Below are 27,552 nucleotides of genomic sequence, written 5' to 3'. Positions count from 1 at the left end.
CGCCTCCTTTTGAAGCGTGCCTGTATGGGAGAGTAATTAAAGCAGTCACTAAGCAAATTAGCATGTCAAAGGCTTTGAATCAATACCAGTAGTTTTTNGTGCCCTGGATTCAGTGGGAAGAGCCTGAGAAGCACTAGGAAGCAACTGACAGCTGTGCCAATGTGCACAAGGGGCTGTCGATGGTGATGCAGACACGGACAGCTTGATCTAGCAGCAAAGCTAATCCTGAAGATGACCAGGGCAGATTAGTTGAAAACGACTTCAAAAGAAACCAATAGCCTCAATAGCACAAAGTTTTCCTTGTGCTTCTGGAGAAGATTGTGAAGGAAAAAAGTGCAGGAAACAAATCGGCAATCTTTAAAAGCCATAAGAAGCTACGGCTCATATTAAATATTTATTCTGTTCACCTTTTGTAATGGAAAAATAATTAAATGTGACAGACCAGCTTTCGACAAAGGGTCAGATGTATTATTATTCCGAGAGAAACAAACAATGGCTGTGTTTGTTGGAAGTTTCATTTGGTTTTCTTGCAGTTGTACCATACGAGTGTACAGAAATTCATTTTCAAAGGCTAAAATACACCTTTCAGTTGGTGTCAACTAATTTTGATTTCATAAGATGCCGCCTGCAAACATATACACTGTCAATCCTCCACCAGTCCCCTCCGCAACAGATTACCCTGGTTTCACCCTGTGTTTTTTCTCTGAAATGAACTGTTTGCTTGCGGTGTGCACTGGAGCCAGTGGTCACCTCGTTAATGCCTTGTTAGGAGGTGCCAGTGAATTACAAGGGGAAGGACATTTCAAAAGAGCATATTAATTCCAGAAAGCCGTGGGCCATTTTTTTAAATGAAAGTGGCACCTTTTGGTCATTTGCAATCCAAAAAAAAAGATCTATATCTACTAGGAAGGCTGATAGCTATCTGATGTACCCCAACTCTGCCACCCGTCACCTTCGTTCGGATGGCTCCGGCCTCCTGTTTGTCCCTCGTACCCTCCGTTCCACCATCGATGGCTGTGCCTTCAGCCACTACACCCCGAAGCTCTTGTCTAAAATTGCCCTGGGTGTAAGGAGAGATATCACCCAGAGTTGCTGCTGGAATGTATGCCAGGTGAGGACAGGCTTGGGCTCGACTGCGATGCCTGCCAAAAGGTTCACACTTGTAGAATAGCCACTTAGCAAAGTACCAGAGCCCGTTAAATAGTGCTGCAGCATAAGACAAGAGAAAGGGAGATAAATTGCCAAAAAAATATGGTTGAGTTCCATTTCGTAATAGAACCCTACAGCTACTTGGAACACTGTAAACTTGGAACACTGAAGTTATTTTATCAGTTTTTTTAGTGAAATTGTTTCACTGGCTGTTTCTGTACTGATACAGTGGTTTGTTTGTTCTCACTGCAATGCAACTTCACTGCAAGTCGATATTGCTGTATGCAAACGCACTGTATTTGTGCAAATTAGCAGCTGGATGCAGATGATTCCCCACTGGCTATGCAAATGGGGTAATTGTCTCTGTGTACGTATATCCAATGGATTGATTATAAAACTTGGTCCACCTACAGTTAAAATTAGCACTCCACAATTTACCGACTCCCATTTCCCACTGACAGGATTGGAATAAATAATGGGAAATGGACAAATATCAACACGCAGAGGATACGGTACAGGAAATGAAATTCCTGCCTGTTTTTATCAGGCAGGCATGTCACATTTTTGTCTATGATAGGAACAATACACAGCAGTTAGCAAGTGTTGTGACTTGACTGGATTTTATCGCTCCTGTTTAGCTGTTGATTCCAAGAGGTGAAGACTTCTGTAGTTTAGAATGGCTTTCAAAGAGTTATGTTGCTACATAGAGTGCTGTAGATTGAAATAGCACCTGATTTAATCAGCACTGGTTGCTTTAAGAAACACATGCTGATAAGTATGTTCGCTTGTCTTCAGAGAAGTAACTTTGCCTGTTGGTAGAGAAGCTAATTTCAAAGGAATTTTGACATGAAGGCAGCTGTTAGGTGACATTTATATTTTATGTTATCAAGAAAGGCGATCTGATTTTTTTTGGCAAAAGAACATTCGCATAACATTGCACTATTTGTTTTACTAAAAAGAATTATAATTTTCATACATTTTTATCTGTTCTTTGACTGTGGTCATATTCAGATAGAAAACAAAAACATCTGAAGGAAGTTAATCTCTTTGTGAAGTATCTTGGACTTGTATGAAAGAAATATACAGTGGAGGATTTTGCTCCTACATTGGTGGGAAATTGTCGAGTTCAGTCTTAATTTTGAAGCTAGTTTTCTGTAGTTCTTAAAAGAATTTGCCAAATTTTGTTCACTTTGAAAATGTTACATCGATAGAGTAAATCTAGACTCAGGTGGAATTTTTACTCATTTATGTCAACTAACAACAATAATTTGAAGAACACTGCTTTCCACAAAGGTCTAACGTCACCAAGTGAAAAAGAAGCACTAAAGCTTCCAAATCGCATCAGCAAGTCATGATTTTTGCATGGTACAAAGTTCTCATGGTGCACTACACAGAATTGGCGACTTTCTCAAGTCCTCTGTCGCTATAAGTGCTGTCATTTCACAACATTCCCATTGCAGCAGTTTTGAATGCGCTTTGCTTTGTGATTTTTCAGGGCTGGAGGCGGTAGTTTGATAAACTACCCTTTGTTTGGCCTGAGTTTGCCCTCTGAAATGCAAACACATTTATGCCAATCACAATTCCATTTATAAATGTCAGTATGACAGAACAGAGAGGATTCTCTGTTTGCTGTCTAATGTTGTGGAAGAGACTTCTGTAAGTTAATTACAATTCCATTGTTCTGTGTTTCCTCCACAATGAGTAATGAATTTACATGCCAACAGAGAGAAAAAAATGGCTTTTGAGTTAGAAAGTGACCATATTTGTTGAAAAGTTAGAAAATTCTGTATATATTCTGCAACAGAATGAAGCATTTGTCATTGTCCCAGCCCTATTTTACCTGAGATTCTGCACCTCCGCACCACATTTTTGGCTTTTTATAAAAGAAGTTCTTGTGCTGTAATGGACCTTTTGTGTGAGATTACTCCCACACAGTGTCAGATTAGTATCTTTTATTGGTGCCATAATTCTGTACCGTTATCATGTTTTCAGCACAAGAAACAATAAGGAGAAGTATAAATCATTTCACTTTAGTATCCCAAATCTATCAAATGATGGCATCATTTAGTGTGGAATTGATTTTTGCAGCAGGAAGATTTTTTGCTTGTGAATCCACTATACTCCCATTTTGGGCAAAAAGCACATATACTAACTGAATTGGAAAGGTGTAATTGGCAATTGGTCCTTAATGCGGTCAAATTGGACAAGTGTGAAAGGTTAGTGAATGGCAATCCAGGGATAGTTATACACAACCATTTCCCCTGAAGAAGTCACAGCCTTTGTATGGAAATCAATAAACTGGGTTGTAAATGAGTTTATGTGAAAAATGAAACATTCCAGATACTATGCCAATGAAGATTGGGAGTCTAGCTATATATATCCTGCCAGTACACTATACACCATAAGTGCTGTTTGTAATGGGAATCAATATGATCAGAAATCTTTGATATTCCCAAAAAGCATAGGAACCATAGGTAGCTAAACTAAACTCTTTTTCTACTTGATTTGGTGCTGCCTGTTTTGCAGTAATATGAATAAACGTAATAAATATACTATCTGTTCTTCCTGGATTCAATTTGACTGACTTCCCATCCAGATTTACAAGGTCAAGATTATTGCCATCTGTTGATAACCAAACCCAGATTTGTTTAAAAAAATAACTTGGGAGTTGATTATGCACTGAAGTATGTGTTGGGGGAGGTGGGGGAGAGGAGAATCCTTAAACCCCTTGTTTTTATGCATTATTTGTGTACACCATATCAGCAGACAAATATTGTGCTTCGTCAATTTCCAATTGGATTCATGCTTTCATGGCAACAAACTAACTTAGTGTTTTGTTACACTTGCAAAACAAAAATGTGTATAAATAATATATATTAAAGTTCCATGGTACTCGTCCAAATGAGGATGATCAAACATTGTTCATTACAAGAATGAAGCTTGAATGGCTTGTGAATATGATTCAGAACCTGAGACTACAGCCTTCAATTCTCCATCACACACATTTTCTGTTTTATACAATACAGTAGTTTGCAGATTCTGTCATTCTTTTGGCTCTGCAATGGTATAGCAAGTATTATAACATGAATACATTCAGCAGAATGCTAAACTGTTTCAGGTAACCCACTACAGTAATTCAGGATGGAGATATAATTTCCTTCACTGTGTAACGAGAGTTTATCACAATGTTTTTTGAAAGCAATAATACACTAGCCTGAGCTGAGGGAAGAAATCAGTATAATTTCCTCAAGCAATGAGACTGCCTGATGCATCATGATTTAGTATTTTGGTCTTTGTCCAGATAATCCAACAGTTTTTATGCTGAAAACCACAAAATAGTGTTGAAGTACAAGTGGCTATCTATGATACAAGGCTTTGAGAGTGAGAGTTGTCTATTGTATGTTTGTGCTCTTGCCGGGATATACGTACAGTTGGCGGCTTTTGATTTTTATCCGTTTTCGACGACTAATATCAATGTTTATTTTACTTTTATTATTTACTCAATTTTTAAGCAATCGTTTCAACTACAAAAATGGCCTCCAAGGACATCACTTACTGTGCGCTGCGCATGCACAAGCAACCCCAATAAAGACACTTCCTGCACAATGTAGGAAGCGATGTGGACGGTGATCTTATAACCCAGGAGTCAGCCATCTTTATGGCTCAAAATCCAACAAAAACATTTTTTTTAAAAAAGTTTTAATTTAAATTTAATTTAAAGGAATTAATTTCTCGTGATTTGGAGAAAAGTGGTAAACGCAGCTGATTTTTACCGATTGAAGTCGGAAACCGAAAAGCCTAGATATCATTAGAGGCAATGATTTCAACTTTAGGCTGGTAAACCTGTTTTGCTTGTCATCATTCTGCAAATAATACATGTCAACTCATGTTAATGTCCTTCTGAAGTGAAAGTTTCAAAGTGATATTCCAAAATTCTCTGAATTGAGCCAACCTTTCATTTAGCAGAAAAGAATCAGAAGCTGCACAATCAATTAATCTTTTGCAATGCATGAGTTTTGTCTACAATGCACATAGTGTGCCTCTTCAATCATTGACATAATGCACCAGGAATCTCACCATTACCAATCCAGTGGTTTGATTTTGAATGCACTCATTTCTCCAGAATTCCATATAAAAGTACCATTCTTCAAAGGCACGGCCTCCATTTACAGCTTCACCCTGAGCACCCTTGATTACTTTCAACAGTATTCCGTAATTGCCTCAGAATTCAGATTATTGAAGCCTGCTGCACAGCTTGTTTCATCTTTCAAGAATACCACTCAAATTATGAAGCAATAAAGTACCAGGTGGAGCTCGTCTGATCATTACAGCATGACAAACAGACAAGATTCCTCGATTGTAATGACTTGAAGGGGTCTCCTTTGAAAAGCTCACGTCGATGGCCCATGGAAAAAGATGCTCTTTGCCTCCAGAATAACCTCTAAAATTAGACTATGTCATAATAAAGAAAACAATGGGTTTGAGCTTATTAACATTATAGAATTATCTCTATACTTGCACGTAGAGCTCAAATGAAGAATATAATTTAATGTTTGTGGTCGTCAGGCTCTTTTGAAAAGAATGTTTCATACCTTTGCTAGATTTGCATTTTATTAACACAAAGCAGGTTTTCTTTTATTGCAAAAATCTCGTCCTGACTTGCGCTTTACTAAATTTAGCAACTGTGTCAAGCCTCAACTGGTACTTTCACCATAGGGTTGGGGTGACGCATGCAGATTCCCTGCAGATAATTACTGGCTTGGGTCACGTAATGAATGGGTGGCATATTCAGAACTTGACCTAACTGCTATGACATGCAAAAAAAAAAGTCGAATGATTCCATAATGGAGGCTTGCAAATGATACCTCTCATTTTGTTGCAATCCCAAATACGTAGTCCCTTAAGAGTTTGTAGGCAGTTCAACGGATCAAGAACTTTTACGGACTCAGTTGTATATCCAGTTGCAGAGGTCTGGACACTGGGTGAAGAAACTCTGCCTGTGATCTCCCTGCCTGCAGTGCATACTCTGATTCAGAGGTGAATATTGTCAGGCTGGCAATGCCATGCAGTGCACCGTTTCAACTACCTCAGCTTAAAAAGAAAGTTTCCTGCCTCTTTAAGACTTTGCACAAACTTTTTATTGCACCCAGCTTCACTCTTATTGTTCTCACCACTGTGAGCTTGGCAAAACAAAATCTCCCCGGAGCAGAGAACACAAGCAAAGTTGGAAACCATGTGATAGTGTTGGAGTGATTTAACAAAAAAAAGCCATGATTCAATATTGTTCTCTTCTGCATGTACTTGTGCAAGATGGACCAATTGCTGTACATCTGCAAATAATTAACTGTACAGTATCCACTGATTGTCCTAGAATTAGGAGCAGATGTTCCTTGTTGATCTTGGGCTCGGAATATTGTTATTGGGAATTCTATACAAATATAAATTGAAATACTAGGAGGGATACAGGATTTTTTTTACTTCTTAGGAGGCTGTTAAGTACAAACTGGAAAAATTTGGCTCATTCATTGTTATGTTTTTGTTTCTTCTCTTTTCCGTTCCTTTCCCCCCGTGGTAATGCACCACCTCTGGCCCTCTGCCAGTGACAGTTGTGTAGCTCAGCTCCACGATATCAGCAGATCACAAGAGAGGTCTGAAGTTTGAATGAAGAAGGCCCTTTATCCCATTTGATCTCGTCCTTCCAAAATACCCACATTACCATTTTTCCATTACATGTTCAAGAATGATTAAGGTTCTATGACCCTCTTGACTGTTTCTTCCCTCTAGGGTTCCATTAAACATTGCCTCAGCCGAGCTAGGACAAAAAAATCCTCTGTGCATCAATGGATGGGTTCGAATCCAGGTTTTCCTGTTCTATGACACAATGTGTTGCTACAACAGTACATTTCATAACTACTTTTTTTTTATTATGAACTGAACTATAGGATGAGGAATCGCAGTAGTTCAATGAACAGTAGTCACCGTTGTTGTGCTCAATATCAGTGCCCTTGTCTCTGTTTAATCTTATGGGGAAGTTAGGCTTTTCTAAACCCATTTCCTTTATTTGCAAGGTCTAATAGCCAGATACAATGCTCTTTTGAAGTACATGGCTCTCTGTTAACCCATATTCTGCTGAGTAAACTCAACAGCCACACAGTAGGTATAAATAACCTGCTGTACAACGTAAAACCATGTCAAGATTTACACATTCCCACTTTGGTGATTTTGCATGAACGTTTGCCAGGATAGGCTGTTTCTTTCATACTATTACTCTCACAATATCTGTTGCAAATTGAACAAATGAAAATTCAGACACTGATCACTGATTAGCCATTACCTTGTGAGGAGAGAGAATATTTCCATTGACAGCAGCATCCTATCAACTGGTAGAAAGAATTTCATACAATTGTTGTTCACTGTTTTCCTCAAACCTGTTCGGCAGTGAAGACACGTTGTTATGAAATAAAGTTCACAGTTATTGGCTTTAACCTGCCAAGTTTCTAAGGGAATCCATCTGATGTGGGCACCGTGCTAATGACATGTAGGAGGAGCGCGCTTCTACAGAACTGCATCCTCACATTGTAAACGCAAGCCTGGGCTTTGATCTCATGTCCCCAGGCACTAAAGGTTGTCAGCGGGATATCACAACGTTGACAACCTGCCCACACACCTGTGCATCTAGAATTTTAAAGGTTTGAGCTCTGTAGCAGTGAGCAGTGCAGTCAGCGTAGATGTCAGACATAATACCTTGTCGGAAGAGCAATGAAATTTATCTTAAAGATAACAGTGAGCATCTTGTGATGGCTGTAGCAACATATCAATCATTGAGATTTAAATCCGAGTTAAGAGTTCACCTATTCTTGGGAGTGTCCTGAAATAAGCCTCATGTGGTGGTCTTTTCAGATCATTTTTCACTGTTTCGCTACATTGTGGTTTCATAGTGCTCCTCATGTTTATTTTAATACCACTGTTTAGACACTTGAGATTCATTACATGTCAGACCAAGCACATTTAGTGTGGACAGTTTACTTCTTTAACAAAAATACAGTGATGCTGGTCTACAGTCGACTAAAGGGAGTGACCTAGGTGGTCTTTCAGACAGTGCTCCCTTAATGCAGCTTCTGGACTGAATCATTAATAATTTTTTGGCACTGTCATTATATATACATTTTGTTTTAAGATGAATTTCACTACACCACCGTGACCAGCAATGGCTGACACAATATTTTCTTAATCTCACATCTCAGAAGCGTGAATGTAAAATGCAAAAAAATACAATGCCCCAGAGTTGGAACAGAAACTATGGGCACCATGTTCCTTCCTGTATCTTGTCCAAGTAACTATTCCTTCTGTGTTGAGTTTTGATGGTGATAATTAGGCGGAGGATCAATTGCTGAATTTTTCCACCCTTTATTATCCATGGGCCACTGAGGTCAATTGCAATACTCTTCCTGTCACCCCATACATTGGGATAAGTCAACACATTCTAGAACCCTTTTGAGTCAATTTCAGGCCAACCACTGACTTTAACAACTGATTTGCCATTTTTTTCTTAAAACAATAAATTGATCTGAGCCCATGCTGTATTACATCATACACAATACAGAACCCCTTTGTGTGGAAGAGTTTTATTTATTATTTAGTAGTCAGATGAGTTGGTTATTGATATGCCAAAGCCATAGAATACTAACCTTTCAAAGGCAACCAAAATGTTTTAGCGATATAGATAACCCAAACAGTATTAATAAATGCATTGCACAGGAAATTAGTAACAAATTTACATGATTCAAAAGACTGCTACCTCTTCCTTTATTAAAATACCTGGCTCCATTAAGCAATGGTTGTTTAGAATTTGTTTTGGGATGTGGTAGGGAAACCAATTTTGTGGGTTCTTATGCAAAGCAGTTTGTAAATGTTTATGCAAACCAATGGAAGACTGTTAAAGCAATTTGAACAATTGTTTCATGTCTCCCACCCAACCCGCCCCATCCTCGGTGAATCAGCTTTTGACATTCATCGAGGGTAGTCGGGTCGTGTGAGTGACCTGCTCCCTGGACTTCCATCGCAGAATCCCTCCGCCTTGCCCACTCACTCCCCACTTTTAAAGCCTATTTTAAGACTTTACTTTTCAGTCCTGCTTTTAATCGGTTCCCTCCCTCCCCACACCTTCCTCAGCATCTCCAACCCCAGCTCAGGCTCCCACTTGGCCCTGTGAAGCGATTTGAGGCGTCCTCCCGACATGAGAGGTGCTATAGAAATGTAACAATTATTGTTGGTTGGATAATTGGTGAATTGATTCTGAATAGAAATATTCACACAGTAGAATTTTAATTTTAGTGTCCAGGTATTCAGAGATTAAAGTCAGTAAACATCTCATCACATAACATAAGGGGTGGTACATGCTTGGGTCATTTAATAAACTCTTCAAGATGGCAGATAAAGTTGTTTCAATCAGTACTATATAGATCAAAGAATTGTTATACATTTGGAATTTACCCGCTAGTGATATTGGCAGGGGTCCAATTCCCAGGGTGTTAATTTAATGCAGAAATACGCAAAACCTGCCAAAACTAAAATCATCCTTATACAACTTGTTTTGCCCTTTGGCAAAAAAAATCCGAAACACTTCCATATATCAGGTAAGAACACATCCCCAACAACAACCTTGACATTTAAAAAANGAGTAACCAGTTTTCTGCTGCATTATACTTGCAACCTGAAATTAAAATTGCTCAACAGTAGTTTTCTGAAGAATGGTTCCTCTCACCTATTTTTTAACAATGTCATTCTAATTGTACAGTGATCTGGTTAAGACACACTTGAATGATAGTGATCGTTGCCTTTATAGGACAGATATCGAGCAGCACTTCCTTTTTCAGCTCATCAACAGCTGGACTGATTTACTAGGAAGTGTTTTAGAGACTAGGACACTTGCCTTTTTTGAGAAGAGAATACTAGAATGGGAAGTTTAGGTGAAGGTATGGCAGGAATCGAAGCATGAGATCAAATGGGCCAAAGGGCATTCTTCATTCCTTATGAATTACTACTTATGACTGCTACGATCCCAGCATAAATTGGTAGGATAGCCTCTCTCTGTTGGCTCTAGGAGTTCCAGAGTGAAATAAGTTGGTCTATTCTTCTTGGTAGTTGTTTGTAAAATCATGAAAGCTCCCCAGAATCCAACATTAAATGTCAGTACCTAACTCCCCTACTCTGAGCATCATCAAAGAATATTGGTGTGGGAAAAGGAAATACCACAGGAACCCATTGGAACAAATTTAAAGAGTACTAGGGGGAAAATGTGTTCTTTCTCAATCTTTCTCTCCCCCCACACCCCCCTCCCCCCTCACAGTTTTTCTTTACTAAAAGATGGACATATATTCCTTTTAATATTGCTGGCAGCGCACCAATAACTGATCAGAAGTACATCCTGTGAATTAACCTTGCCATCTGTTTTATGCCATGTGTTTCTTCTCTGTATACCTAATGGAAAATATCGTTATAAACTTTTTAAGCCCAGTTGTCTTATAAGAAAATTATTTCAAGCTTTGCTTTTAATTGAGTCTGTTACGTGTGCTGATTAAAATTGCAGGACATGTCAAATTGTTTCATCTCATGTTACTTGAAGAAAAGGAAAAATTGGTTGAATAATCTATACATATACAATATATATGTATAAACGTATAAAACACATGGATACTGTGAAGGAAATGCCTTGTGTCACAGCTGTTCGGAATTATATCGGACCTTTTTGGTGCAGTGACTGCAGAGTAGTGCAGGTTCTTCAAAAGAATCAAGCAGATGAGGCTGCAGAAACAAACTAACAAGGAATTATTTCTAAATTATTCACAGGCAATGCAACGAGGCTTACTAATGACTTAACTCAAACATTATTAGTTTCTTTTGGTCAATTATTAGGAGTTAGAGAATGGTGTGCGATAATTTTGATTCTGATTTTCCAGGTGCAGTACATTTACGTTGTGTCTACATCATTCTACCTGAGCATTTATACACAGTAAATAACAGCTGATTTTCAGTCAGAATGTCTTAACAAAATGCCAGTGAAGTTCACTGACTGTTTGCATAAAAGCATTCCTTGATATGGTATTTGATGGAATACAAGGAGCAGGTTATTTTGACGAGGGAGAAACTTTGATTCAGGACACAGTATTTGTTGTATTTAACAGTAAAGTGTCGGAAGAGGTTCTAAATCTAATGGCCCAATGTGTTCTCAACATCCTATGCTTCCCATAAATATTAAAGATGGTTAAGGTATTGAGCTCGATGCTTGACACCAGCTATACACATCACATGATTATGGATTCCATACTTTCATTGTCCCAATATATAATATGGAGTTTGTTCTAGGCTTTCATTTACCTTTCTATAATTGTAGTTGCTGTATATGAAGCAATGTGAGAATGGATATGCTTACGTAGATATTTTGTCTATCTATATAGAGGTATATATTTAATATATATTTAAACACTTACAATGAGGTAGCTTGAAAGTTTGAGGCGTCTATGAGAGACTGCGTTTCGCCCACAAAATACACAGTCAATCCATTTTACAATATATTCCGTGAAGAGGTTTGAGACTTCTCATCGACGTGATAAGGTGCTATATCAAATGCAAGGATTATTAATATAAATCTGTGTGTGTACGCTAAACTAACCTATGCTGTAACATTTCATCTTTTTTGAGGCACTTGTAGACAGAGACCAGTAGCAGTGCGAACAGATCATTGAATAAGTATTGTCCTTTATTTCAATAACCTGGGCACTCAGGCTTGACCCAGCTGCCTTCTGAATCTGGGAGTTAAATACCTTTTTTTAAAGATCAGCAAAGCTTAAAAGATCAGAGATAATCCCAGGCAGACTAGCCAGCTCTTTGAGATATGGATCTCTGCTTCCCTCACTTACGACTCTTCAATGTGCCAGATCATATACGTGAGTGATTCTTCTTTTACCAGGGTAATAACTGATTAATGACTAGTGTAGACCTTTATAGTTATTGCTTATTACTGGCCAAAATTGTCCATGAAGATTCTTTTGGTAAATCAAAGTTACCAGTCAATTTGTGCCCCACCTCAGTTTATTATTTGCAAACAAATGGTATCAGACTAGTTATTGAGCAGCGAAGTGGAACCGAAGCATTGGTTTAAACAATGAAGATGTATATGCCTTTTAACTGACTGCGCTGTGTGGTCCTAATGCAAACTGATCACCACCTACTATCCTTGTTAGGCTTTTTCTATTATCTTCAACAAGTATTTGCATTAGGGGGCAGAATGCCTAAATTCTGCCAAGCCCCATTAATTCCATTGGTTCAAATCTTCCCATTTTTCTTTCCCCCTCCTTCCAGAAAAGGATTTGTTCTTGTACCAGCAGTGACCCAGAAAGACTTTGTTCCATTAATGTCTGGGTGGGCACTTGCTTGCCTGGGATATTTAGATGTAAGACACAGGACGGAAGCTATCCTGGGGAAAGTACTTGTGCCAGAGACAGCTGGACGACCAGAACTCGATGTTCGTCTGGGGCAGCTGGACTATCATGGGTTCCTTGCGGGAAAACAAGCTGAAAGACTTCTTTGTGAGGAGTAAGAACATTCAAGCTCAATCGGGTTGTCAAAAGTATGGCTGTACAACTTTTTGTACAGCTTTTAAAAATTCCTAGTTTTTCAAAGTTTTTTTTTGAAAAAGATGATTTACTGAATCACCTAACCCAAATTCTTTTTCAGATCTTTAATAAGTGTTGTTTGTATACATGCAGTTGTAACACAAGGCAGGTTTTTGCATGTAATTGAGTTTTCTTTAAAGATGATGCTGGTCACATGCATACGTGTTGATAAGGATTTTGCAGTTAAGCAATCAAATTGCTAATAATGGTACAGAAGTAATCTGGGAGATCCAGATCTGATTCAACACCTAAATAAAGAGAATTATCTTTGATAGAACACCCAATTACATGCAAATCCCTGTCAGGTTGTTTTGCAAGTAGTGGATGTACTTCTAATCCCTTAGCAATATCCCTTTCCCTTTCACTAGGGCATCTTAAAAAATTATCTTTAGGAAAAAATACAATATCTTGGATGGAAAATGTATGCGTGCTGCCACTGAGCCAGGCTAACAAATAAGAATGGCTTTGTGTTCCAAGCTTGGCGTTAACAACATACCAATCACTCCTTGTGAAATGGAAATCCTGCTAATTAATGGAACCGCAAAATTACCCGCCAAATATCATTTTGTTCCTTCGCCATGGGTGAATTCCAGTTTTGCATTGAGTATTATTCACACTGTGCACAATTCATATTATTTTTGATTCATCAGGGAGTGGAGTGTGTTTAAATATTTCACCAGGTCAGTGTGTACCGAGTTTCACCTCTTTACCAAAACAAGCTTCTGACCTCAGTGAATGAAGGTGATGGATTCAAACTGCATGACTATCTCTCACAACGAAACTGAATATGTCAACAAAGTGGGATTAAAGTTTCCGTGATTTGATCGAGTGATTTTTTTTTTTACGCAGCACGGAATCAATATTGAAATATCGCTACCATTTCAGTTTCACACAATAAACACAAAATACTTAAAACAGATCGCTAGTGCGGCTTTTGAACCCTTAAGAACGAAATTCAATGGTGTTTTATAAATTATTACAGTGGTTTCCATTTTTGATGGTTAAGACTAGCCAATCACCCGATTTAATTAAACAATCTTGCTCAATTTGTGCTATCTTTTTGTCATCTCACAGGGAAAAAAAATATTGTTCAAGCTTTGTGATTCAATATTGACTCAGTTTAAGGTAGAAGCAGCCAAATAGCTGAAGCGAGGGAGGAGGACAGATCTTTTTTGAAAGCCCGAGGTAGGAGCGAGTGTATTTACCTGGTAACAAGAATGAAAAGCGAGTGTAAAATTGCCTCATCAAATCGTGTGATTGGCTGGACTAATCATCGGAAAAGGAAACCACTGTAATACAATACATTTGTACTGTGCCTTTCATGTCGGGAGGATGCCCCAGGCGCTGAATGCTGAATAATGATTTATTAATGATCATTTGTTTCATTTTTAAGTGTTTAAAAGTTTCAGTAATGAGCTATTTTAAGTTTCTTATCTAAGTTAAGTATCCTAACTTATCTGTTAAAGGCTGTTAAAGAAGATGAGCAACAAGCCTAACCCATTATATATATTACATATCCCCGACACCCTCCGTTTTGAAGTGGAATAGTTCCTTAACATATATTTATCCCGTCAGTATTTCGTACAGTATTTATTTTTATTGGCACACCCTGCTATAAAATATTTAACCAGCATGAGTAAATCCTTGTCAGACTATGAAGTTCAGAGAGTTTTAGTCTTGTTTAAAAACAATGTTGTTTAGTACAGTATGTTACAATTTGAACAAAGCCCCATTTATAGAGACTTGTGAATATTGAAGGGCTTCACAGTTATGGTGCAATCCAGTTACTGACGGGCAGTGGAACCATTAAGATGTGTATTTGGAAGAATCTGGCAGGCAGTTATATTCTTTGATAGTTTCTCATGAGCAGTCAATCTGTGGTACATTCCCAATTGCTATTGAGTGACCTCTTGCTGGAAATGCATGTGTGTGGGCGTCAGACAAGTTTAGCTGATATGATCAAGTCTGTGGGTTTACACATGAAGAATGGCTGCTTGGGTAAGACACGGAAAAGTAACTTGAGCTTCTACACCAGCGAGCATTAGCACCATCAGGAGAGATGGGGAGAGCAAGAGAGATGAGGGAATATAATCTCACCCACATACAGGAAAAAAATTAATAAAACTTCCTTGCAATTTGGTTTTAATGGCCACTGAGACAAGGTTTGCATTAAGATATAACATTGGAGTAAGTAGGTGAATGCATTTTACAGGAGTGTGTTCAGAACACTGCAATGAACAGTATCACGTGTTATGTGTTGTATAGTGACACCATTTGAAGCAAACTTGTGAGAAATACGTTAGCATATCCTTGTTTTTTATGTGATTGTTTCCAGTTCAATCATCTTTTTTCTTGAGAGCTGTGGAATGCCTGAACAACAGACAGTAATGTTGCAATACAGCTGTTAAATCAGACTGTTGGAATGTTGAATAATAAAATGCTTCATACTGTCAATTTATTTAATCTTAACAGCTTCCCTTTGCACTTAGAGTTTATTTGTTTTTTGGGATCGGTTAGGACTGGAGTGTTTGATGTGCAGCAGAAGGTCTGACCTCAGTGTGCCTTTGTACTGTACTCGGCAAAACTGAAGTCCTCTGAAGGATGGCCAACAGCATCTTTTTAGACTGTGTGGTTATGCATATTCGGAATCATAAATCTTAGTCAAAGGGAGTTATGGCTTTGAAACTAGGCCGAGACAAGACTGATAGTACATTAATCTGTATTTTTGTACCATTAGAAGCTTTTTTATTGTAGCATATAAAAGCTCGATGATCAGAGAGGTGGGCAGGGATGGTTAACAACTTCACAATATTCATTACTTTTCATTATTCAGTAACATATTGTTTTAATAATGCCTTTTAAATCCTCTGCCTGATTTTTTTTTTGGGGGGGGAGGGAGGTGAGGTGGGGACAGGAAAAGATATGCTCTGAGTGATGACAAAGTGATGAAACTTAGAGAGACCATCTATTAAACCTAACCCACCAAAACTGATGCATCATAAATATTTGGAATTCCTTCCTCCTATCTGCTAGTTATTTATGTTAACACTTCATTTCTCTTAAAAGCTTAAGTGTCATTCCAGAGCCAGGCTTCAAAAATGTTGCAAGGAGATTCTAGTTTAAATAACACCATTTTGCTTCGTTTTTTCGCAGCCTGTAAAGTCGGATACTACAAGTCCTTGTCGACGGATAAAAGCTGTTCCAAATGTCCCCCACACAGCTTCTCTACCCAAGAATCCTCTACATACTGCATCTGTGAGAGGGGCTTTTTCAGAGCAGAAAGCGACCCCCTGTCGATGCCTTGCACACGTGAGTTCAGTACTTTCATTGGGATCTCCCCACTTTCACTTCTGCTTCCTGCCATCTCCCTCCCTTCAACCAGGAGTATGGGATAACTGTTCTGGGATAAGAAGTTTTCCAGTCACATTACATTGGTTATTTTCGGACTCTTGTGAGTCATTCTTTCTCCCCCGAGATGAAACTCTTAGCTCCAAGGAGATACCAGGGCAAATCAATAAGGGAAATCAACAGAACAACAGTCGAGGCTGTGATTTTAACCTTGGCCCTTGGAGCCGGAAGTCAAGACTCTATTGCAAGATGTCACTCATTTTCTCCATTATAGCAATCTTGAAACATAAGTTTTCAGTTAATGTCCTTTTTTTCTTATATTTTGTGCAATGACGAACTCAAATCATGGGACGTCCTTCTGACATGAAAGGCACTTTATAAATGTAATTTGTTGTTGTTGTAAGACCCTTTTTAAATATCCGTGTTTTGAGGGTTTCTGCTCACAACTAGAATGATCCTAACCACTACACCAAAGATCTTGGTAATTCTGGATGCTTGTAGAGATGTAGTAATGCCAAAGGTGGAGTAGAGGAAGAGAGAGAATGAGTTAGTCTGCAGTAACTGGAACACTAAACCAACTTTATACACTTTTAATAGTGGAATTCCAACCCTCCACCACCCTACCTGGTCCAATTTCCTCACCTTCACCCCTGAAGGTTCTGTTTCATTCAGTTCCACATATGTCAGCTACCCTCTGGTACCTTAACCAAGTAGCTATTCTTCATGTGTGAGCGCAAGACTGAACGAATGACTGATGTCTGGAAACCGTTCCAACTGTGGGCACATCATGCATATTCCTGTCCCTGGGCATTACCCCAACATGTGATCAGGAATGGAAACTTGGGTCACCTTTTCCTTTCCTAATCCTAGATAGCCAATTGGGAGCTTACAACTAGAAGAGTCTTTGCACACACGGTCACAGCTGAGAATCTACTGCTCAGCTGAAATCCGCTCACTCAGCACAGGCCAGGAATCAAACCCGTGACCTCTTGATCTCTATGACTTAGTGCAACACAGCCCACCTTTGAGATGGATCAAAGTGATTAAGACTTTTTGGTAAAACTGTAAAAGTCTCCATTTGCCATTTTTTTCATTACCAAGCAGGCACCATACACCAAATCTGTCAAGCAGAATTTGAATACAAATTTATAACCTTCTGTGGAAAACAATATGTGGCAAAGAGTGTCAAAGAGTTTCTTTGCTATAATAACCATGCACCGGATTTTAAATTACAGTCTGAAAAAACTCGCTTCCAGCAAACTGAACACTTTCTAGAAGTTGTTGAAAGAAAGCCATTAGCTCTGGTGATACGTTGAACTGTCAGGAAGGAAGAAGAACCCCTCTCCCCTTCCCCCAAGCTACGACAATGTATTGAAGTAACACATTTCTCTTGTTTATCATAGTACATGTCTATCAAAACCAGTCTTTCATCTGAAATGAGCCAATACAGATTTATCAGATAATAGGTGCCATCCAGTGACATCAGCCCCTGGCTCATCCAGTGACTGACATTCATGGTGTTAGCTGGAATTGGTGAAATAAAAAAAAGGAACATTAATTGAAAGTCTCAAATTAAACTTTTCTCACTTTCTTTTAAAAATGCAACCATTTCCATCCCTAGAGCTTTGTCAGTTGTCAAGTGTAAAGCGTAAGCTATATCTGACACATTGGAAATTGCATGAACTTCTGTTCTCATTCCCACCTCCTTTCCCTCCCCCAAAAAGGGCAAAGACTCAACCCAATGCTTTCCTCACCAGACAATCACAATGTGGCATTTCTAACATAGCAGTGGTTAGAGGAAGAAACAGTCTGGTTTCCTCCTGCCTTTAGGAACACAAATCAGGATTCGTTGTCCAGTGGTTAAATAAGCACCACTGCAAAGCCATACACACCAGAGGTTCAGGTTCACATCTCAGATTGTTCTGTGTGAGCTGATCTCAGCTGGAGAGTAACAGTGTAGTCACTATAATTAACCTCAGCAAACCTGGGGAGGGGAGGGCTGGAGAAGTTAGCCATGTTTTCCTGCTCCTGACTGCTGGAGGCATATAATAATTATAATTATATAATTATATAATAATTATAATAATAATCCTTGCATTTGATATAGTGCCTTATCATGTCTTCAAGACGTCTCAAGGCGCTTCACAGAATATACTGCAAAGTGAATTGACTATGTATTTTGCGGGCGAAACATGGCAGCCAATTGCGCACAACAGTGTCTCACAAACAGTCGTGGATTGAACGACCAAGCATAAAGCCTGACAAGCTTGATTCCCATTGCAAATGTTGAGAAAGTAGCCCTGATCCCAAATAATTTGGGTGAGAGACACAAAGATGCCTTTGCTTGAGTTTTGAATTTGCAGAGCTCCATAACAACACAAGCTCAATATCTTTGCTTATCAAACCGTTTCCTCCACAATCATTCTACTTTAATTCTCTTTCATTTCTTGTCCCACTGGGGAACAGAACCGGTAATATGGTTCTTGTTCTGACCTCTGCTCTTTGCACCTGGTTCTTTAAAATTCCCCAAGTTCGGGGCAAAGGTCAGACCTGCAAATATCCCAGACTACAGGTTGCTCATTTGAATTCCCTTCACTGGAGGGAGGAAACGAAAATCCTTAATACAGATAATGGCTGAAAGGAAATGTTTTCATTGCGATTTTTGTACGTGTAATTTTTTTAATGTAATTATGGTCAGCACAGCACTGATACTATTCCCATTTCAGCTAAAACAATCCAAGCAAATGATACTCTCTTTGGCTGTTAGGTGAGGTTTTAAAAGCTTATGCTACACACATTTGCATCTCATTTTTAAGTAACCTTTCAAACATTTAATGGCATCTTTGCATTTCAAAGTGTTTCTGGAATAAAGCTGTGCTTTCACAGAGCCTTAAAATGCAACAAATACATTTTAAAAATATCAGTGGCAGTGATTTACTTCCAACAAATGCTCCCAAGATATTTTGTAAAGCATTAAGTGAACGTTGTCCATACTTCCTCAAATTTAATAACAATCCTCGCATTTGATAATGTCATTCACTGTGGTTTTCCTCTCTTCCCAGGACCACCCTCTGCCCCTACGAGTCTGATCTCCAACATCAACGAGACGTCTGTGATGCTGGAGTGGAGACCGCCAAAGAATACTGGAGGCCGCCATGACATCACCTATAGTGTTATCTGCAAGAAATGCATCAGTGGTCTCAGTCACTGTTGGCCGTGTGAAAATGGGATCCACTTCATTCCCCAGCAAACAGCCTTGAAGAATACCAAGGTGTCCATCACAGATCTCCAGGCTCACACCAACTACACCTTTGAAATCCGGGCAATGAATGGAGTCACAAAGCAGAATCCTAGCCGTGACCAGGCCGTCTCGGTCACTGTCACAACCAACCAAGCAGGTAAGAACCTGGCATTGCACAATACATTCAACCCTGGGTTACTTGAAACTTTGTATTGGGTGATTTCTGCATGATTGTTTTTAGGGCTGTTAAAAGGTATCAGTAAAAATACTGGAATAAAGTTTATATACGCAGCGTTCTGGCAGAGGTTACTTGATAAGATGCCATGAAAGATGTGTTCAAACCGTAAAACGCACATTTCTTTTTATTCACGTTGGAACTACAATGTATTTCTCTCTAGAGCCGCAAATAAGATGTATGTTCATCTGCTTTTCTTTGTTAAACCCACATTTCTGCTGGTGTTTAAGAGCATTTTCACCCTATGGACAGTTAATACCATATTAACTAATATGGTATTAACTATGATATGGCAATGCCAACATCACATTCGGTCACTGGATTAAGCTAAGAAAGCTAATGTTCACGCAAGTCCTGTCATATGCGTAGGATTGGATTTAATCATATTAATAACAACATGAAGGTGAACCATTTTCTTCAAGGAGCATTGTTGCTCTTTTGGGCAAGTTTTCACGCAGGTAAATGGACTTTTTAAATTGATTGGTAATAAACTGTCTACTCTACATTATTTTATAATAAAGTGTCCGGCTGTGAACTGCAATACCATGATATGAGTCAGAGCCGAGATCCAACAGGTTAGGGTGTGGTGGACATCTGGTTCCCATAAGGAAACCCATTAGATATCACTGCATACAAGACTTCAGATCCCCGGTAAACTTAATACATCAACCTTTCTGAAAGCACATTCAAGATGTCAGGCTCATGCCTCTTGTGAGATAACTTGCATGACATATCCAATAAAGTACCCATTGCAGTAATTCTTTTAACAAATTACCCCAGACCCTTTGCATAAACCACATATGCGCTTCAAAACAGTACCCTATATAGACTTGATGTCTGGGAATCCTCAATTTATCGCGTCAGCAGAAACTCAAGGGCTTGCTGCATTAAAGAAAGGAAGTGGAGCATTTTTTTCCAATTATCTCTCCCCTTCCTTCACTCATTAACAAAAGGTCCTCATCGCACATGCAACTGAGGAAGATCTGCAACTGATTAGTTCTCAAACAGTGTGCCTCTCAGAAATAGTTGTCAGATAAATGTAGTCCGAATTAGACGATGGATCTAAGGGATGCTGATGATTAGAGAGGAATGGAAGATCTTTTCTGTCTGCCACAGCTTTTCATCAAAAGTGCTCTCTGTGAAAGAAATATTTGTCAAACCTGATTTATTCCACCTCCCTCCTCACCCAGCCCCCGATACACTTGATGACGTGAATTACATCCAAACAGATCATTGCATCGTAAAATATATCATCCCTTCCTTCACGTCTGAAATTTTCCCAATGAAAATCAAATGGGATTTGCTTAGCTTTTCTCCCCTTCCTTCCCCCGCTAGAGGCCGTTTCCCACTTTGAAATAATTTATTAAGGACGAATAGTCGGAGTTTATGCATAATATTTAATGAACAAATCGTTATGCCGTGTTGCCTCAAGGTTATAACTTATATATCTTCTTTTGATAGATTTCACAATTTATTTTTTTTAAAAAAAAAGAAACTTGAATCTGACAGCGCGAGTGAGGAGTGTTAACCTCCAGTGAAAGAATGATTAACCCGGGTGCTTCAGTGGAACTGTCATTTTGGCTGCATGTTAATTTAACACCCTGACACTGTCGGGAACAGCACGTCTCCCAGACTACAGGTTCGCTCTCGTATCACACCATTGCTTGAGGTTTAAGCGAAGTGGTTTCAAAGTAAAGACACAAAGCAATATTTGGAAATGGTAATTCTTGCCAGCGGTTTGATTTTTAAAAGGCCTTTCTGATAAAGTGCAGATGCCACATTAACTAGTGTCGTAGAGACTTAAAACACAATGATTTCAAATTTAGTTACGGAATCTGAGTGAGCGTGGGTGTGTGGGGGGGTGTCCTCTGATAATCAGAGGTACGTCACCCTGTCTCAGAAAGCAGATTGAATCGAAGAAGGTTCCCACAAGTTGACTTGACATATTTGAAATGAGTGCATTTTAGACCCTGCAGTCATACCATCATGGATAATAAATCAGTAGATTCTGAAGCAATCTGGAAACTTCTCTGCTTTTGAAACAATCAAATGCACGAACACTGCAAAGTGATCAAACTGACAGAATCGGGTCTTTGCTCTTCAGTGGAAATGTACTTTGTACGGAATGGAGTATTTGTTAAGCAGAGACCTAAATTGTCTCTATATTTATAAAACGGCCCAGTTATCCCGTATCTTCCATACATTTCTTGTCATGGAACGACTGATAAATTCAAGCCAGTTATGTGAAAATTCCAGCTCCATTCACGATATTGGCAACGTAACTTTTCCTCCGAGCTGAATAACATAATGTGAGCATCAATTTATTTATCAATCACGCTCTGTCTAAACAGCTGCTGGGGCTACATGCGATTTGTCATTCGCAGAATGAATGGTTATTTGCTTTGAGCACAATTGTGAGGAAATGACTCATTAAAAACAGAAGCAATTTATGTGGATGGATAAACAGGTTCCTCTGATTTTTTGAGAAGATGCTTCGCTGGCTTGGCATGACTTGGGAGAGGCAAACACCACACCTCATCTTCCACTCCCACAATGTGTCAACTGCTTCTTTCACCATTTGCCCTCGGAGATGAGTTAATAAGTGAATTGACTATTGTGGGTGAAACGCAGCAGCTAATTGCGCACAGCAGTGTCCCACAAACCATCGTAGATTGAGTGATTTTAAGTTGCGAGTAAAAGCCCAGTAAATAATGATGGGTGAACTGGTGCCACTGGGAGTTTGCAATGACGAGGGAAAGGTTTAGGTTAAAGTTGAAATGCTTTGACAACCGGCTTTCATTTTCTGTTTGAATGCTCTCTAAAATATATATAATCTGGAGGGTTATTTGAAACTATCATGCAGTAAAGAATTTTGTTCACCGCAGTCTTTTTTAATATCATGCTGTGATTTGCTAAGTAATTATGAAAATCTAAATTCAGGTTACACACATTCAGTTGTGTTGACTTCCTCTATAGAAGTAAATATTTAAATTAAGTTTAAAGGGTGAGCCCGGAGTACTTGGGACTGAATTAACAGCAACTTGCAAAATCGCTTCCTCCTTATCAGGAAATGCTAGAATCACTCTGTTAAAAGCTTTAGTGTTTGTCAAACCCATTGGGAATGAATGACATAAGCTTTGATAGCACTGCGATCCAACTGTCTTCCTGTGAAAAATGCACTGTCTGTGGGATGTAGGTATCTTTGAGATTTTCTAGGTCAGACTGACCCCCAAACAGGGGCAGGAGCCGATAATTATTTAGGGAGGACAAGTTTGCAGCGTTATGGGGAGAGCGCGGGGGAGTGGGATTGATTTGGATAGCTCTTTTCATGGAGCTGGCACAGACAGATGGACCGAATGGCCTCTTTCTGTGCTGTGTAATTCTATGATTCTATGATACAGCAAATGTAACCTGCAAGTCCAACCAACAGTGGATTAATGAAATACCAGGAGGAGCCATGTGGTGCATGTTTGTAGACGATAATAGAACTGCAGTCAAGGTACCTCTGCCCAGACCATACCTTTACCTAGAGCCAGATATGGAGTTGAAGGTGTTGGGGGTGGAACAAGTATCAGTTTCTAACTAATCATTTACTAATGAAATTGCATCATGTCAGCTTGCAGGGACTGCTGTCAGACACAATCTGCTTTCAGAGTGGACTTCCACTCACTGATCTGTGTGACATGCTTACAATCACTGGAATAAAACTCCTTCAATAACTCTTCAGTCAGAAATCGCTGAGTATTAAACCCCTGTTATATATTTCAATTAAAATTACAAACAGATCTTGGATTCACTGTAAAATCTAGTAAATTTGTCCCTCTTGAAACAATTAAAGGTTTCAAACTGCACCAGTCTGGGACACGTGATTTACCCAGGCACATTTTAGACTATATGTTAGTGAACATGAGGTTTTAATTCCCAGATAGAAATTTTGCTATAAATATGACAGCATAGCAAACCTGTTTGTATGGTATTGTAGATTCCTAGCTCCTCCTCCTTGACACCCAGACAAGGAACAACTCAAGAAATCTTAAACATAAAGTGCACGTGTATACGGAGAGAGAGCAATGCGTGAAGTGCATTTTATATTCTTTAACTCAAGATTTCAATACAGCCGGAAGAGAAATTATGGCAAGATCTCAAAGAAGTTTGGATGTAAAAGTCCCCTTTTTCATCCTTACAGATAACCATGGTTGTATCTGCTGGTTCCAAAAACTGCCCCTGGCATCCTCAGCCTTGTGAGTCAGCAGGTTGACAGATGACATCCGTTTACACAGTAAATGGGTTGTGCAATGTTGCTGCCTCTGGAAAGATTACAGTTTTGATTCTTTGCGATAAGAGTGTGTCGATTGCCTCGTTGGCCACATAGTAGTTAACAAGTTAATGACATGTTCGATTCGTTACAGCCGCAGCTTCATCTTCTGTTCTTGTTTGAAATAAAAAAAAGTGGCCAAAAGCTCAAACTTCCTTCCTCCCTTTCAGAAACCCAGATCTGCAGCAGTCATTGAGAGAAAACTAAAATTTACATTTGATTCTAATATATGGCGACACCTCACTAGGCTCCTTAGCAGCAACACCCAATGAAAACTTTAGTAACCGAACACGCCTCGCAGATCCACAGGAAATCAACTCCAAACGTATATTGGGTTGGAGGGGAGTTTGGGAGTTACTTGCTTCAGGTTTCCATATTCAAGAAATCGTTGCATAAATATTAGACCCATTGCAATCCAGTCCATCTACCACCCAGTCGGGTTTTCTTAAGACAATGTAGTAAATGTTCCTGTTAAGTAATAGAGACTGAACAGACAAAACCATGCTTAATTAAGTATGGTAGATTATTTTAATAATTTAATAATTAATTATGAAACAAAAACAGAAGTAGCTGGGAACACTCAGCGGTGTTCCCAGCTACTTTTGTTTTTGTTTCAGATTTCCAGCATCTGCAGTATTGTGTGTTTTTTTTAATAATTAATTGTTTGTCCATTTACATCACAGGAAACATGTTAAAAACTTTATATACCTGTATGAATTATCTGTTAGGGATTAATAATAATACTTTCATATATGATATAGCGCCTTTCATGTCAAGAGGATATCTCAAGCTGCTACACAGGATATACTGTAAAGTGGAGTGACGGTGTATTTTGTGGGTGAACCCTAATCAAGGTTAGGGTAAATGGAAAAGGTGGGTAAATGGGACTAAAATAGATTGTCCTTTCAAAGAGTACTGACACGATGGATCAAATGGCGTTCTTCTATGCTATAAATTTCCACGATGCTGAGGAGTTTCCCGTTGCTACATTCTTCAAATTGACAGCAGGATAAACATTTATAGGTTATAAATAACTATCCATGCCAAAAATCTGGAATAAAACCAGAAAATGCTGGAAACGTTCAGCATTTCAATTAGAATCTAAAGCAGAAAGACAGATAAGCAGTCAGCATTCCTTCGTCAGAATTGGTTGATAAAATTCTGAAATGTGTTTAGGTGTGGTCCAACTTATATGTTCAGATACTGGATGACTGATTATGTCTTCCTGGGGAAAAGGGGGGTAAACAGGGTCTCGCTGGAGCTGAACTGGCTCCAAGGTGACTTGTTTGGCAACGGAATGTCAGAGTTGAGGCAGCTCTCTGGCGGACTTGGTAGTCCAGTTACTAAGCCACGTCCAGGGCACTCTGGAGTCCTCAAGCCTTGGTTCTTGCCAACCTGCGCCCAATACTTTCCAGAATTAGATAAGGGAAAGAGTGCGCATTCCATTCCAGCAATCTGTCCCTGGGATTTCCATGTGTAGGTGGGCTGCATGGAATTCTCAGTTTAGTTTTGGATACTCTTAAGCACAGTGAAGGGTTTTCCACATATTCAGACACCCGGCTGACCAAATAAATTGTATGATTTTATTCTACTTGAAAGCTCTGGAATAAAATTGTGTGAGTAATATCGTAACTGAATTCCCAAAAAGTTTGCAGAACGGAGATTATTAATTTAATAAATGCCAGTCATTAAATATTATAACTGAACATCACTCCTGGCTTTCTCTCTGATGAGCCCTAACAATTCGAAGTATGTACGACAGCTATATGCTGCCCAGGTTGAACTGGCCAACATTAATTGAAAAAGCCACAGCTACTCTCAGTAGCTCTGCTGATGGGCGTTTCTTCCCTTAGACCCTCACCACCATTCCGGATGACAGAAGTGTCAATGCTGAAATACAGGTTGATGGGATTAATGCCTCTGATCGATTTCCCGATGTAACAAGTGAAGTTTGGGGCAACACAACTTATTTTAAACCAGAAAATGCTTCAAATTAATTGCCAGCACAATTTATTTTCACTCACTGGCAGTAATATCAGTGACTCAAGAGACCCAAGCAGAATTCCATTGATAACAGTCCTGCGCTCGATGTGATCAGTGATCCTTGAATTCTCCAGCTCCTTTGTCCGTACTTTTGGTTAACACCAAGTCAGGCTGTGGAGCCAGACAATTGAATCAGCCATGTTTATCTGAGCGTATGGTCGCACAGAATGCTTCTTCTACCCAGAGTGTAATTGAAATGTTATTGCACATAGAAAAGCTTTGTGTTGTGTACTACAAGCAGAACAGATGGCGAGATACAGTTTCAGCTGAAGTGTAATGGCATTCCACAAAGAGTAGAGCCTATCATTAAAGAGGAGGTGTAGATGCCTGAGACTGATTTTTTTTCATCCTGCATTCCTACAAAAAGGTAACTTGACAATACGATTACGAGCATGGTTACCAAGGTAAGATCGTTAATGCATTTGAAATTTTTGAAAAGCATCACCGATGAGATTTCTTCCTCCATCAAGTAATGATTTACATATTTTACGCAGTGGACCATTTATCCTGTTTGCTCTCAACAGAAATATGTTGGTTAGATCCATTCCTTTTGCAGTGCGTGTTCTCTCTCAAGCCTGACGATTATATATAAAAAANGGGCATGCCACATAATTCAGGAAATAACCAGTTTTAGGCAGGGTTTATGTGGATCAAAATGGACTGGTTAGTGAGCAAGATGTATGTTTCCTCGAGTTCGAAGGACTGGGAGTGGCTAGAAGTGATTTCAGTCACAGAGCTGGGTGCTTGCATGCGCTAGGCTTTTCTCAGGAACCCAGTGTTAACTGACTGCCAGAATGGGATTTCAAGCTGTTTTTTGCTTCGGTGAGTTCATTGGCTAAGTTCCAAAAAGGATCGGGCCTTGAATTAGTATTCCTTGGGGAAACATTCCAGATTTTACGATTACTATTCTCTGCTAGCTGAGTAACTATACCTGGTGCAGATATTGTAACTATGCAGAATAGCTGCTTTGTTACTTTCTTGCGGCATGAAGCTAAAGGCGTATTTTCCCATTCCTGCAAAGGGCTAAGTCTGACCAGAGACTGATAATAATAATCTTTTCATTCTGATCAGTTTGTCTTTTAGGATTTTTTTTTAGCAACTCACCGGAAGGTAGAAGGAGGAATCATTTTTTGGCAATGATTATTTTCAGAGAGAAAAGAAAGCCACAAGTTTTGCAAGTTTAAAAGTTTTAACTTGCAGTGATGCTGTTCAGCGTTTAAACACAAGTTGTTTTGAATGGCCACACGAAGAGAGGTTGTTAGCAAATACCATCTGTTTAAATGGCTCTCGTTTCACATGAGGTTTGTTTAGATTGGTTTGCAATGTTGTGGTGGTGCATGCAGAAACCCAGGTAACTACCCACCTTTTAAGGTTCACTTGGTTTGCGTGTTTATACAGAGAGCTTCTCTGGCCTGGTGTGTCCTGTTACATCTATGCGGTCCTGCGTACAGCAATATAGGAAAGTAGGTTAACCAAACAATTGAAAGGAATCCCGCACTTAAAAGATTAAGGAGGCTTGGGTGCAATTACTTTCCACCCAGTTATT

General features: G+C 39.2%; 1 protein-coding gene across 2 annotated transcripts in view; it reads left to right on the top strand.

The window, feature by feature from the left end:
• Positions 1–27,552, top strand: part of epha4l (eph receptor A4, like) — a 59,945-nt gene that overhangs the window by 13,040 nt on the left and 19,353 nt on the right. For both annotated transcript variants that reach the window (XR_006085388.1, XM_042339018.1), the window contains exons 4-5: positions 15,978–16,133; positions 19,235–19,570. Coding sequence is in view for 1 of the 2 variants with exons in the window: in XM_042339018.1 (XP_042194952.1) it covers positions 15,978–16,133; positions 19,235–19,570 (492 nt within the window). In the remaining variant the exon portion in view is untranslated. The remainder of the gene's footprint in view (positions 1–15,977; positions 16,134–19,234; positions 19,571–27,552) is intronic.

Source organism: Callorhinchus milii, unplaced genomic scaffold (assembly GCF_018977255.1).
Source record: "Callorhinchus milii isolate IMCB2004 unplaced genomic scaffold, IMCB_Cmil_1.0 Scaffold11, whole genome shotgun sequence".
Lineage (NCBI taxonomy): Eukaryota > Metazoa > Chordata > Chondrichthyes > Chimaeriformes > Callorhinchidae > Callorhinchus > Callorhinchus milii.
Note: the sequence above shows the minus strand (reverse complement) of the source record. Positions and strands in the feature narration are given on the sequence as shown.